The 14247-nt window shown below is 43.3% G+C and overlaps 1 protein-coding gene and 1 pseudogene across 2 annotated transcripts in view; both read right to left on the bottom strand.

Moving 5' to 3' along the window:
• Positions 1–14247, bottom strand: part of LOC120019534 (synaptosomal-associated protein 25-A-like) — a 45313-nt gene that overhangs the window by 26286 nt on the left and 4780 nt on the right. The window contains exons 2-3 of one of the 2 annotated variants that reach the window (XM_038962831.1): positions 3497–3640; positions 68–109 (exon numbers count right to left, since the gene is read on the bottom strand). In XM_038962831.1, the coding sequence (XP_038818759.1) occupies positions 68–109; positions 3497–3568 (114 nt within the window). In that variant the 5' untranslated portion in view covers positions 3569–3640. Of the gene's footprint in view, positions 1–67; positions 110–3496; positions 3641–14247 lie in introns of those variants that run through there. The other variant, XM_038962832.1, reaches the window with a different exon arrangement.
• Positions 3571–14247, bottom strand: part of LOC120019377 — a 48881-nt pseudogene continuing 38204 nt past the window's right edge.

Below are 14247 nucleotides of genomic sequence, written 5' to 3'. Positions count from 1 at the left end.
CGGCTCGGCACTGTATTCTGGCTTGGCGTTGTGAACACTGTAAGTATGAATGGTGTCTTTCTCTTACCTCTTCCACCAGTTGTAGCATACGACGAGTGCTCTCCAGTGACTGTGGACAGAAAGGAGAAGAAACATTAGAACTGGAAAGCATCAGAAGACATGACAGATATGACTGGAGGTTGAGATGCAGGTCTAGATATCACCATATGGTCCCCTCCAGATAGCACCATGTGGTCTACTATAGATAGCACCATATGGTCTACTATAGATATCACCATATGGTCTACTATAGATATCACCATATGGTCCACTCCAGATATCACCATATGGTCTACTATAGATAGGACCATATTGTCTACTATAGATAGCACCATATGGTCTACTATAGATATCACCATATGGTCTACTATAGATAATACCATATGGTCTACTATAGATATCACCATGTGGTATTCTCTAGATAGCACCATATGGTCCACTCCAGATATCACCATATGGTCCACTCCAGATATCACCATATGGTCTACTATAGATATCACCATATAGTCTACTATAGATAGTACCATGTGGTATTCTCCAGATAGCACCATATGTTTGTTCGTGAAATATAATTGCCTAAAATTGTAACTGGAATCGATTACCAATCCAATCAAAATGATAATCAAAATGATACTGTGGCGGCAGGTAGCCTAGTGGTTAGAGGCAGGTAGCCTAGTGGTTAGAGGCAGGTAGCCTAGTGGTTAGAGGCAGGTAGCTTAGTGGTTAGAGGCAGGTAGCCTAGTGGTTAGAGCTACCTGGTTAGAGGCAGGTAGCCTAGTGGTTAGAGGCAGGTAGCCTAGTGGTTAGAGCAGATAGCCTAGTCGTTAGAGCAGGTAGTCTAGTGGTTAGAGGCAGGTAGCCTAGTGGTTAGAGGCAGGTAGCCTAGTGGTTAGAGCAGATAGCCTAGTCGTTAGAGCAGGTAGCCTAGTGGTTAGAGGCAGGTAGCCTAGTGGTTAGAGCAGATAGCCTAGTCGTTAGAGCAGGTAGCCTAGTGGTTAGAGCAGATAGCCTAGTCGTTAGAGCAGGTAGCCTAGTGGTTAGAGCAGATAGCCTAGTCGTTAGAGCAGGTAGCCTAGTGGTTAGAGGCAGGTAGCCTAGTGGTTAGAGGCAGGTAGCCTAGTGGTTAGAGCAGATAGCCTAGTCGTTAGAGCAGGTAGCCTAGTGGTTAGAGCAGATAGCCTAGTCGTTAGAGCAGGTAGCCTAGTGGTTAGAGCAGATAGCCTAGTCGTTAGAGCAGGTAGCCTAGTGGTTAGAGCAGATAGCCTAGTCGTTAGAGCAGGTAGCCTAGTGGTTAGAGCAGATAGCCTAGTCGTTAGAGCAGGTAGCCTAGTCGTTAGAGCGTTGGACTAGTAACCGCAAGGTTGCAAGATCGACTCCCTGAGCTGACAAGGTTAAAATCTGTAGATTTGCCCCTGAACAAGGCAGTTAACCCACTGTTCCTAGGCCATCATTGAAAGTGAGAATTTGTTCTTAACTGACTTGCTTAGTTAAAAACAGGTAAAATAGATATTACATTAATTTTCAGAACTAATTGATTTTCTGTAATTTCATACATATTATATTAAGTGCAATCAAGAACATGATTTTCCTGTCTTTGATATATTTCCACGCTATGATGTTGGAATAATACTGTGAAATTGTGAAAATGATCATATTGCCCTTTTAGTGTGGGAGCTGTTTGAAAAGACCACCTGAAATGTCAGCCTGTTTTGGTGGGATGGAGTTTTGGCCTGCCTGGTGACATCACCAAGCAGTAAATGAGTTAATAAACCAATAAGAAAGAGAGTTCCAAACCTCTCTGCCAGTAACAGCTAGTTTTCAGTTTTGCCTTTCCCACTCAGACCACTCCCAGACAGTCTTGCTTGAGAAATTGCTCTTCGCTAAGAAGCTATTTTTGTTTCTTTTTGACCATTTGGATTTAAAACAATCACAGTAAGATACTTAACTGTTACCCATAAATGATTGATATTGAGATAAAAATGATTGCATTGGACCTTTAAGGTTAAACTAAAAATATAATGTTGCGTATCAGTAGGGTGAATTGTTACAATGACCATCATGGAAATAACAGAACTCTGATGTAGTTATAGGGAGTCAGTTATAGGATATGTATCTTTAGAGGCACAAATAAACACAAAATCACTAATTATGCACAATCATGACAATACTGTGCAAACAATACATTTAAAAGGTTTGGAAGCATTACTGAACTTGTATTTTAAATACATTTGCATTTAAATAAGATTAAAACAGTGCTTCTATTTATCAGTATCATTCAAACTGTTGTAAACCATGTCGTAAAATAACTGCATATACTCTACATTGAAGGCTTGGGATCAATTTCCCAGCCCCCTTTTCAACCTCTTCTACTGTTGGCCAGCTAGCAAGCTAGCGAGCGATAGCGGCATGATCCAATTTTCTCTCTAAATAGAGATCATTAAGCATGTGGCTGTGAGGCTCTGGCTGTACTGGGGCTGTGGGGTTTCTGTGGGAGCTGTGATATCTTATCCCTTTTGCATGGCTGCAGCTCGGATCCGCTCTGTGATGCAGCTCACTGCACTGCTGAGCCCCCGGGGGTGGGGGAGGGGGGTGGGGAGAGGGAGGTGACACAGCCCGGGCTCACAGGCTGAGCCTCAACGCTGTAACGTTTACAGTCAGCCTCTTTTCTACAGTCATCTTCTCCCCCACCCCCATCAGAAACCAAGTGACCACCACTATACTCTGAATCTCAGAGATACAGCTTCAAGATGGCCGTTGTGTAAGAAACGTCTCAAGGTGAGATGTTGTTTAGCATTAGCGACGTGATTGGACAGAGAGAGAGAGGAAACTGTGATTGGAACCACCATTGTATGTCCTGGTTGTGTTGCATGTGTGTGTGAGTGTTTAATATTCTGCTCAGCTGTGAAAGTGTGAGTCATCGGAGAGGCGGGAGAAATGTGGGCTAGGCTGCTGCAGGCTAGTACTGAGGCTGCTGGCAACACACACACACACGTACAAACTAACACACACACACTTCACAGTTACATAAGACTGGATGCAGTTGGACACTCCCTCCACCTGACACACAGACCCTGGCATTGAGCAGCCGATGAGGCCAACAGCACATTACCCTTCTCTATAGGAACTGGCTGCTGCTGCCAGGATGAGGTCATCTAGCGGGCTATCTTATGGTAATGTGTGACACTGTAACGTGTACAGTCACTTTAGGTGGAAGATGTATTTAACTGGATCTGTGGATTTTATGTCGAGTGGAGAGTGAGGAATGAGTTTATCATCAATTCTACACCTTTTAACTCCAAGCTTATCTTTTCATATTTGTTTTACGTGTAGTGGTTGCATATGCCTATTTCTGGATGATTTTCTATGTACTCCCTGAAGGCTTGAGTGTCTCTCACGTGTCTCTAAATCTGTTGAAGATGTGGTAAACAGTAGCATGGGTAGGGGTTGTGTTGCTCACCTCATCTCCAAGCTGGTCGGCGCGTTGCTGCATATCCGACAGCTCATTGCGCATGTCCAAGTCTTCAGCCATGGCTACTGGCTGTACGGGGTGGAGTTGGTCTCCAACGGGAAAGAATAGATCCTACTGGGAGGCCGGGGAAGACTAGCGGAGGAAAGGAGACACAAAACAACACATGTTATCATGCTAAGCTAAAGAACGTATTTTAGCACGCTAAGCTAGAAACATCATTTAGTCTGCTAAGCTAAACGACAGCCTTTAGCATGCTAAGCTAAACAAGTATGTTCCCAGTGCTAAGGTTACGTTCCAATTGACATACTAGAATACCACTTAGAATGCGTGCCAAATACATTGCTTCAGTGCTAGTGTAGATATTTGTGTCTTTTTAGGAAGGGTGCTACATCATGGTATTTTCTGAGATGTGTTTTGCCCAATGCCACAGTAATTAACCTACACATCAAAAGTGAATCTACCCACCTCCCCCCCAAAACAGGTGTGTTTTGTTTGATCACATTGTCTCTATTTTCTTGGATCTCAGGCGAATGAACGGCAGTCGCTTTTCATCTGCAGTCCCTGGCGCAGTTAGAGCCCAGTATAATAGAGGATTAGTGACTGCAACAGCATTTGTTCCACTGAATGAAAAGGAAGTGCGCAAGTCATTGATGTTTGCAGAATGATGGCAGTCTTAGAGAGTCAAGTCGAAGGGATATTGTGGGTTGGCTAGCTAGCACACTGGACACTGTAAGCCTGTGCTGTGTTTCCCTGTAGACCAGAATCATTAGAGGTTCAATCATACAGTAGACAGCAGTGGAGGCTGCTGAGGGGAGGACGGCTCATAATAATGGCTGGAATAGAGTCAATGAAATGGTATCAAAACACATCAATGTGGTTGATACCACTCCATTGACCCCATTCCAGCCATTATTATGAGCCGTCCTCCCCTCAGCAGCCTCCACTGTCAGACAGGGGTTTGATCTCTCCTCAGTAGCACCCACTCACATTCACTGAGGGATTGACGACAGTCATTGTTTACCTTGCTAAATATAATAGAGGGGCAATCGTATCGGTATGCATGTCACAGAATATATGTACCCTTCACAGTAAGGTTCCGCTGATTACTATAATAAATCATCTTTACAAGGGTTACCTAACAACCTAACAACATCGAAATCACCAACGTTAAAGTTATGTGTAGTAGTGTACAATATTATGTGTCAGAGAGTGTATCATCGTTCGTGACAAGGGATTCTAGATTCTATTCCATATTCTGCCCCCCAGATCGTTCTGTTCCCTTGCAGTTGGAGCCTACATGTGTCGTGGGAATCTCACAACATCTGTGATTGTAACAAGCGCCACATCTTTAATACAGCAATCTTAAAGATGTATTACAGTAATCAGTAATCTTTAGTACAGTATCATAAATCCATCTTCCTCTTGGTAACTGACTAGGTCATATACTGTAATATATGACTCCTACATACAGATATACATATTCTCATGCAGAAGTGACCATATTATCATGTTATTAACAAAATACAGTATCACTCATAACCTTTTTTACAGCCACGGGAGAACTATCCCACTGGGCACAAACGTCAGTTCAATGTCTAGTTTTGATTTACATTTGGTTGAGTTGTCAACTAACGTGAATTCAATGTGAAATCAACAAAAAATGTCACTGTCTTGTCATTGGATTTAGGTTAAAAGTTGGGTGAAAAGAAGATTAAATTCCTTTACGTTGATTACTTTTTTCAAATCCAATCAGTTTTCCACCTTGATTCAACATCATCACCTTGAATTGTTTTGTTGAAATGACGTGGAAACAATGTTGATTCAACCAGTTTTTGTCCCGTGGGATCTTTGTACACAAAGCACACAGTATGTTCGCTTTCCTCCCTCCATAGCTTTTCTTTAGACGTTTCCTTCCCCTGCATGGCTAAACACGACCAGCAGCCATCTTGGATTACAGAAATCTCTTACCGACTGGGCAGCAGCAGAAGCAGTGCCTTTAAAATCAAATTAGATTGAAAAACAGGGCATCAAAATGTGTTACCAGAGAAAGAAAGGCTTTCATCTCAAACACAAACAGGCTTTTCTCTCTGGAGCCCCTCAAGGCTGCCTGTTATCCTCTCTGCAGTTTACCGCTGAAACTAGCACATCAACCAGTCCTAAACTGAGGGGTGCAGAGGGCAACTGAAAACATGCCATCAATTAATAGAATTTTAATAAACCAATTAATTAATTATTTAATCAACCTATTGAGTCATATTATTTAATCCGGCTATTAATTGAACGTTTTCACAATGGACTAGAGATATGTGTGTGTGAACCATTTAGATTCTGATCTAAAGATTCCATTTAGTTTCTGATCTAAAGATTCCATTTAGTTTCTGATCTAAAGATTCCATTTAGATTCTGATCTAAAGATTCCATTTAGTTTCTGATCTAAAGATTCCATTTAGATTCTGATCTAAAGATTCCATTTAGTTTCTGATCTAAAGATTCCATTTAGATTCTGATCTAAAGATTCCATTTAGTTTCTGATCTAAAGATTCCATTTAGATTCTGATCTAAAGATTCCATTTAGTTTCTGATCTAAAGATTCCATTTAGTTTCTGATCTAAAGATTCCATTTAGATTCTGATCCATTTAGATTGAGATCTGATGAGACCGTTGTCATTCTGAGTGTGAACTACAAGCCAGGGGTTTTTCACCTCTCTTGGACATTGTGAAGACGTGATTCATGCTGAAGTAGCATCCATTAGGGTTGTTGTCACAGAAACATGGATACCCCTTGGAGACGTATGTCATAACTAGTTGAGACTTTAAACACAGCTAGGACACAACCTGGCCTACGTACTGTATATGCTACAGTACATATACTCCTCCTTACTATGTAGAGAGCTTGAAAGCACTTGGAAAAACCCTATATAAAAAAGCACTATATAAATCCAATCCTCTGACTTCAAATATATGCATAACACAAGAGAACAATATCTAAGGTATCATGTGAAAATCTATTCAACTGAATTACTTATTTGCAGTGCAAATAGATGGGAATCTAAGTGGGAATCAGCAGGTAATATTCAGATAACACAAGGAACTCTATTCAATCTGTAAAGCGTTACAATGTAGAAATGCTAGAAATGTAAAGGTAATTTCCTATTGACCCGAAATCTGCAGAGTTTACCGTGAATGCAGTCTCCTCTAACATGAGAATATTACATTTTCATCATGCTGCAACACGATACGGATTGAATAGAGCCCGAGGTAAACATGCTGCTACACAATCAACCTACAAATCTGGACCACAGAATCAACACAATCAATGTGTGAGGGTGAACGGTCCACGTCCATCTGCACTGACAGATAAACAGGAAGCTTTATGTTACCCTCAGATCCAGCAGAGAGAGAATGGGTTTCTGTCATGTTAACAAGGTCAGACACATTTACTGATTGGCTCAGCTAATTTACTATGATTTACTGTCTTCTGTTTCCCTCTGACAGCTGCCAGACATCTGCCTCTGAGACAGACACGCTGCCTTATTCTCTACCTTCCTTGACCTCCTTCTCCTCCCTCCCCTCTTCAAGCCCATCCACTATCTAATCTATCCATCTACCTCCCTCTTTCTCTCCAAACCTCATCATCTTCCTCTCTCTTTCTCTCCAAACCTCATCCTCTACCTCCCTCTTTCTCTCCAAACCTCATCCTCTACCTCCCTCTTTCTCTCCAAACCTCATCCTCTACCTCCCTCTTTCTCTCCAAACCTCATCCTCTACCTCCCTCTTTCTCTCCAAACCTCATCCTCTACCTCCCTCTTTCTCTCCAAACCTCATCCTCTACCTCCCTATTTCTCTACAAACCTCATCCTCTACCTCCCTCTTTCTCTCCAAACCTCATCCTCTACCTCCCTCTTTCTCTCCAAACCTCATCATCTTCCTCTCTCTTTCTCTCCAAACCTCATCCTCTACCTCCCTCTTTCTCTCCAAACCTCATCCTCTACCTCCCTCTTTCTCTCCAAACCTCATCCTCTACCTCCCTCTTTCTCTCCAAACCTCATCCTCTACCTCCCTCTTTCTCTCCAAACCTCATCCTCTACCTCCCTCTTTCTCTCCAAACCTCATCCTCTACCTCCCTCTTTCTCTCCAAACCTCATCCTCTACCTCCCTCTTTCTCTCCAAACCTCATCCTCTACCTCCCTATTTCTCTACAAACCTCATCCTCTACCTCCCTCTTTCTCTCCAAACCTCATCCTCTACCTCCCTCTTTCTCTCCAAACCTCATCCTCTACCTCCCTCTTTCTCTCCAAACCTCATCCTCTACCTCCCTCTTTCTCTCCAAACCTCATCCTCTACCTCCCTCTTTCTCTCCAAACATCATCCTCTACCTCCCTATTTCTCTCCAAACCTCATCCTCTACCTCCCTCTTTCTCTCCAAACCTCATCCTCTACCTCCCTATTTCTCTACAAACCTCGTCCTCTACCTCCCTCTTTCTCTCCAAACCTCATCCTCTACCTCCCTCTTTCTCTCCAAACCTCATCCTCTACCTCCCTCTTTCTCTCCAAACCTCATCCTCTACCTCCCTCTTTCTCTCCAAACATCATCCTCTACCTCCCTATTTCTCTCCAAACCTTATCCTCTACCTGCCTCCCTCTTTCTCTCCAAATCCAAAATACTGGTGATTGTTTCATTTGGGATTCGTAGGAAGCTCCAAATATCTGCAGGAATCTGCAGGAAGCATAATATCATTAAAAAAATGTCTGTGGAGATGTTTTCCAGTGTCATCCTCTTATTGATGATTCTAACACACGTCAGGTTCTCCACCACTGCTCCATGCAAGCCACTGCTAGGCCTAACTGACTATTTGTCCTGATACAAGCTAACACACACACACACACACACACTCACACACACACACACACACACACACACACACACACACACACACACACACACACACACACACACACACACACACACACACACACACACACACACACACACACACACACACACTATAGGGAGTGTTTAACTGAGCTTTGCTGACTATAGCATAATTTCATTATGGCAGCAGACAATATGTTGTTAAATGTTTTATATGACAGCTCTTACATTTCCCAAGGTAATAAACACTGTGTACGCTTCTAGCTGACTAAAGACTTATTAATAAGATATTAAAGAGGAATTAATAAGATATTAAAAAGCAGTTAACCAGTTAATGCATCTGTTACTTTTACAATTTCCACATTTCAAAACGTAACTGAGCTACAGTCAGGCAGCTATATGTCTGAGCTACAGTCAGGCAGCTACCCTATATCCCAGTGTCTGAGCTACAGTCAGGCAGCTATAATCACTGCAGGTCCAGTAATGAAACATATTGAGATGGCTTCATTCCCCACACGTTCCCTTATCTTATGAGGCGGCCATATTTCATGCCTTGTCCAATCACAGAGTACTTACAGAACGCCCTCCCTACTCCAACCCCCACCCCCACCCCTGTCGGCTGGCTCTCCCTCGTGTGCCTGCAAATGATCTCGCCTGGAAAACCTAAAATGACTGTACACGTATTCATCAAATAAAGACCCTGCCTGGTACAGAACCACAAACACATTACCGTGCTGTCTGAAATCAAAATGAACGAGGGAATGAGAATTTCAAGGAGGTGCTTTAAATTCCTCAGGGATGCGTTCCGTGCCCTGATCGAAACTTCAGCTGAAGGTAACTGCCTTCGTCATTCATTCATTGGGCAGCAGCTATGTGGTTGACTCAAGCACTCAGACCAAACAAATGTTCAGTTAGACTGGCATTTCCAAACCTTACAGACAAACTGGCACATGGTCTGTTCTGACAATAGGCGGAATCATTGTTCTGCTCCAACATTTAAACAGAGAATAGCTCTTTGTCTGTGTGCGTGTGTTCGTTTGCGTGCATGTTTGCGTGCTCACAGTGACCCTTTGTTTGCAACGGCTGCCATTTTCTCTTCTTCCTCGGTTAATCTCAGTCTTTGCTCCAGCTAATACCACACACAGTATCCACCACAACACCATTTACACATCAATCTGTGAGATATTAGCCTATGGAATAAGAATGAGTCCTCTTTAAATCATCGTAAGCTAAAGAAGCGTATTGTGAGGATGTTTTTGAAATCGGGTCACCTCTCTTCTAAAGCCCGTTGACACGGGGATATAAGGTAGCTGACCCTGCTGTTTACACTGGGATATAAGGTAGCTGACCCTGCTGTTTACACTGGGATATAAGGTAGCTGACCCTGCTGTTTACACTGGGATATAAGGTAGCTGACCCTGCTGTTTACACTGGGATATAGGGTAGCAGACCCTGCTGTTTACACTGGGATATAAGGTAGCTGACCCTGCTGTTTACACTGGGATATAAGGTAGCAGACCCTGCTGTTTACACTGGGATATAAGGTAGCAGACCCTGCTGTTTACACTGGGATATAAGGTAGCAGACCCTGCTGTTTACACTGGGATATAAGGTAGCAGACCCTGCTGTTTACACTGGGATATAAGGTAGCAGACCCTGCTGTTTACACTGGGATATAGGGTAGCAGACCCTGCTGTTTACACGGGGATATAAGGTAGCTGACCCTGCTGTTTACACTGGGATATAAGGTAGCAGACCCTGCTGTTTACACTGGGATATAGGGTAGCAGACCCTGCTGTTTACACTGGGATATAAGGTAGCAGACTCTGCTGTTTACACTGGGATATAGGGTAGCAGACCCTGCTGTTTACACGGGGATATAAGGTAGCTGACCCTGCTGTTTACACTGGGATATAAGGTAGCAGACCCTGCTGTTTACACTGGGATATAAGGTAGCAGACCCTGCTGTTTACACTGGGATATAAGGTAGCTGACCCTGCTGTTTACACTGGGATATAAGGTAGCAGACCCTGCTGTTTACACTGGGATATAGGGTAGAAGACCCTGCTGTTTACACTGGGATATAGGGTAGCTGACCCTGCTGTTTACACTGGGATATAGGGTAGCAGACCCTGTTGTTTACACTGGGATATAGGGTAGCAGACCCTGTTGTTTACACTGGGATATAGGGTAGCTGACCCTGTTGTTTACACTGGGATATAGGGTAGCAGACCCTGTTGTTTACACTGGGATATAGGGTAGCTGACCCTGTTGTTTACACTGGGATATAGGGTAGCAGACCCTGCTGTTTACACTGGGATATAGGGTAGCAGACCCTGCTGTTTACACTGGGATATAGGGTAGCTGACCCTGCTGTTTACACTGGGATATAGGGTAGCTGACCCTGTTGTTTACACTGGGATATAGGGTAGCTGACCCTGCTGTTTACACTGGGATATAGGGTAGCTGACCCTGCTGTTTGCATTCATGACCTTCTCACACCACACAGGCTGTTTCAAAAAGCTGATTGTCCTCTCAAAATCACCTCTCTACAGTTGATTGTCCTCCTCCAATCCTCAATACAAAACACACACAAAAATGTGTACCTGCTTCTCATCCATCAATCAGTCAAATCTCCCTGAAATAGTCAGAACCAAAACTCATATTGTAGAGGTACTATTGAGGTAGTGTGATAACACATGTTTTCTGTCAATATGTTTGATTAAAGCTTGCGGTGCCAGAAGCAATGGAGCCAATGGAATAGTCCCAAAGGTGCAAACCGCGCTCATCTGCTGGCCCTTCAGAAAGCAGCAACTAAATCAAATGCTCAACAAAGTACTTGAAAGAAAACAAATACTATCAAACCATGTACTGCAGAGCAGAAGCCCTATCTCCCCATGTACTGCAGAGCAGGAGCCCTATCTCCCCATGTACTGCAGAGCAGGAGCCCTATCTCCCCTCTGACGGTGGCAGGCAGTCACGGCAGTCACCTCTGCGGTCTCCTTGTGTAGGGTTACGGTTAGGGCCAGGGAGGCACCCAGCTGGGCTGGTCAAAACTAGCTCATTCCCTTCCTCTTGGGAACATTAACTAACAGCAGACTGCCCCCGGAGGGCCTGGGAAATATGACAAGTGACAAGCCAAACACGACAAAGAGCGGCCGCCGCAGAGGTTGGCAAGGGACAGGGGGAGAGGGGAGAGAGGTGGGATGGGGGAGAGAGGCGGGAGGGGGTAGAGAGGGGAGAGAGGTGAGATGGATGGGGAGAGGGGTGGGGTGAGGTGGGGAAAATAGTGAGAGGGGAGAGAAGGGAGAGAATGGGAATGAGAGGTTATGGGAGAGGCAGGAGGAGACAACCTGTTACGAGACGATAGATCTGTAGAGAAATTCTACTGTACCAGACACTAGAGCTGGGATATGATCTGAACCTACTGTGCCAGACACTAGAGCTAGGATATGATCTGAACCTACTGTACCAGACACTAGAGCTGGGATATGATCTGAACCTACTGTACCAGACACTAGAGCTGGGATATGATCTGAACCTACTGTACCAGACACTAGAGCTGGGATATGATCTGAACCTACTGTACCAGACACTAGAGCTGGGATATGATCTGAACCTACTGTACCAGACACTAGAGCTGGGATATGATCTGAACCTACTGTACCAGACACTAGAGCTGGGATATGATCTGAACCTACTGTACCAGACACTAGAGCTGGGATATGATCTGAACCTACTGTACCAGACACTAGAGCTGGGATATGATCTGAACCTACTGTACCAGACACTAGAGCTGGGATATGATCTGAACCTACTGTACCAGACATTAGAGCTGGGATATGATCTGAACCTACTGTACCAGACACTAGAGCTGGGATATGATCTGAACCTACTGTACCAGACACTAGAGCTGGGATATGATCTGAACCTACTGTACCAGACACTAGAGCTGGGATATGATCTGAACCTACTGTACCAGACACTAGAGCTGGGCGATATGGACAAAAATCAATTTTAAGATAAATTGACTGAATCAATACCATAACGATAAATAGTTTATAACAATGTCCACCAGTTTTTTATATTACCCTTCAAATTACTACTGCTAGTTTGAATGTAGTAGCTATCAATTGTCCCAACAATCACCCATATTAGCTTCATTTTAAACTTCACATTTCTCTAATATAGGCTACTGAACGATATCAGCTAAATGTCCACAATAAGTGGTCGGTTTGGTCGGTGTCGATCATTTTCAGTTTATTGTCCCAGCCCTACGAGACGTGTCGGCAGCCTGTTTTGAATTAAAAGCATGACCTTCCAGTTTTTAATGGACTGAGACGATAAAACCGTGTCGAGATGCAGAGGCACGCCGAAACCTGCAGCAGATGCTTTTTTATGTTGTGATATTTGATGGAATTGAATCGCAAGGGGCACATTGAAGTACCCAATCCCCATCCCTGAAAGGAACATGCAGATACAATTACAGATGGTTTACTGATGCTGTGGTAATAGATAATCAAAGTGTTTTGTCTTAATCAATATTGATTTGTTTCATTATCCCCTTAATCATGTTTTTTTACTCTGGAATGTGTTTGTACTGTAATACAGCCTATTCAGATTCCTACCCCACAATGTTCCATTCAAACACGTTGATGTTCCAATTCCATAGATGTTCCGATTCCGTGAACACATTCATGGCTTATTTTTGACTGATTTATGGCAATTTTCCCCACATCATTTATCTGTGTCCCAAATGGATAGGCTGTCATCTGGGACACATTGAATTATGTGGGAAGAATTACCATGAATCAGTCAAATCAGCCCCAAAATGTAATTTATCAGTTGTCCAGTGACAGCAGCCTCAGTAGCCAAGAGGTGGCAGCATTAGAGGCTATTAAATATTTGAGGAGTCATAAAGACAAAGACATTAAAAAGCAATTAGTGGGCCCCCGGGCCAAGAAACACATTCTGACAAGACCCTCACTCACAATATCTAATAATAATAGCTATGTCTGAATGACATCGTATTATTCCCTAGTGCACTCATTGAATTACAGACAGGATCTCTAAGAGTGTACTGCTATTCTTCTTCTCTTCCTCCTCTTCTTCTTCTGCCCAATCCCTCATGATTATCTTTACATTTGGTTAAATATTAACATTAATAGGTGCTAATACATGTAATAAGCATGTTCTAACCTACTATTTATTACATGTTACTAGTAGCAAGCAAAAGAGAGAGATGTTCATAATCCACTATAAAAAAGACTTCAGACGGAGAGAAAAATAACTCATTATGAGTGTAAATCCAGTCAAGACAAATATGCATTGAGCTGATTGGCCAGGCAGGAAATTGAAGCATGTTACCTACAATTGTCCCTAATTGATATTCTCTATATTGCCATGAAGCTTTAGCTCAGTGAACCAACATCTGCATCATTATCATATTACGGCTATACGAAGAACACACACACACACAGATTAGATCAAATCAAAATCTCTCAGGCAAATCAAATGTGTGTGTGCACGTGCATGCATGCGTGCAGGCGAGAGAAAGAGAGAAAGAGAGGAGAAAGATCCAATCCCAGGCAGTGATATGACAATAAAGCCAATGTATTGCATACAGTCAGAGGGTCATTACTCATTCACTATGAATTCTGATCAGGCAGTTCTAGGTACAGTATGTGCAAGCCAGAATAAAGTAAGTAGCCTTGGCTCACAACAGCAGGAGCCAATCTCCTGTTTCTATAGTGTGATGTACAAGCAACCCCCTGGACAGGATACTAGTCTATCAGAGGGCCTTACCCCGAATTCTATCTCCTTAATCCCTAAGTCTTTTATATGACTTGCCTGGGGATCAAACACC

This window comes from Salvelinus namaycush, chromosome 24, assembly GCF_016432855.1.
Source record: "Salvelinus namaycush isolate Seneca chromosome 24, SaNama_1.0, whole genome shotgun sequence".
Lineage (NCBI taxonomy): Eukaryota > Metazoa > Chordata > Actinopteri > Salmoniformes > Salmonidae > Salvelinus > Salvelinus namaycush.
Note: the sequence above shows the minus strand (reverse complement) of the source record. Positions and strands in the feature narration are given on the sequence as shown.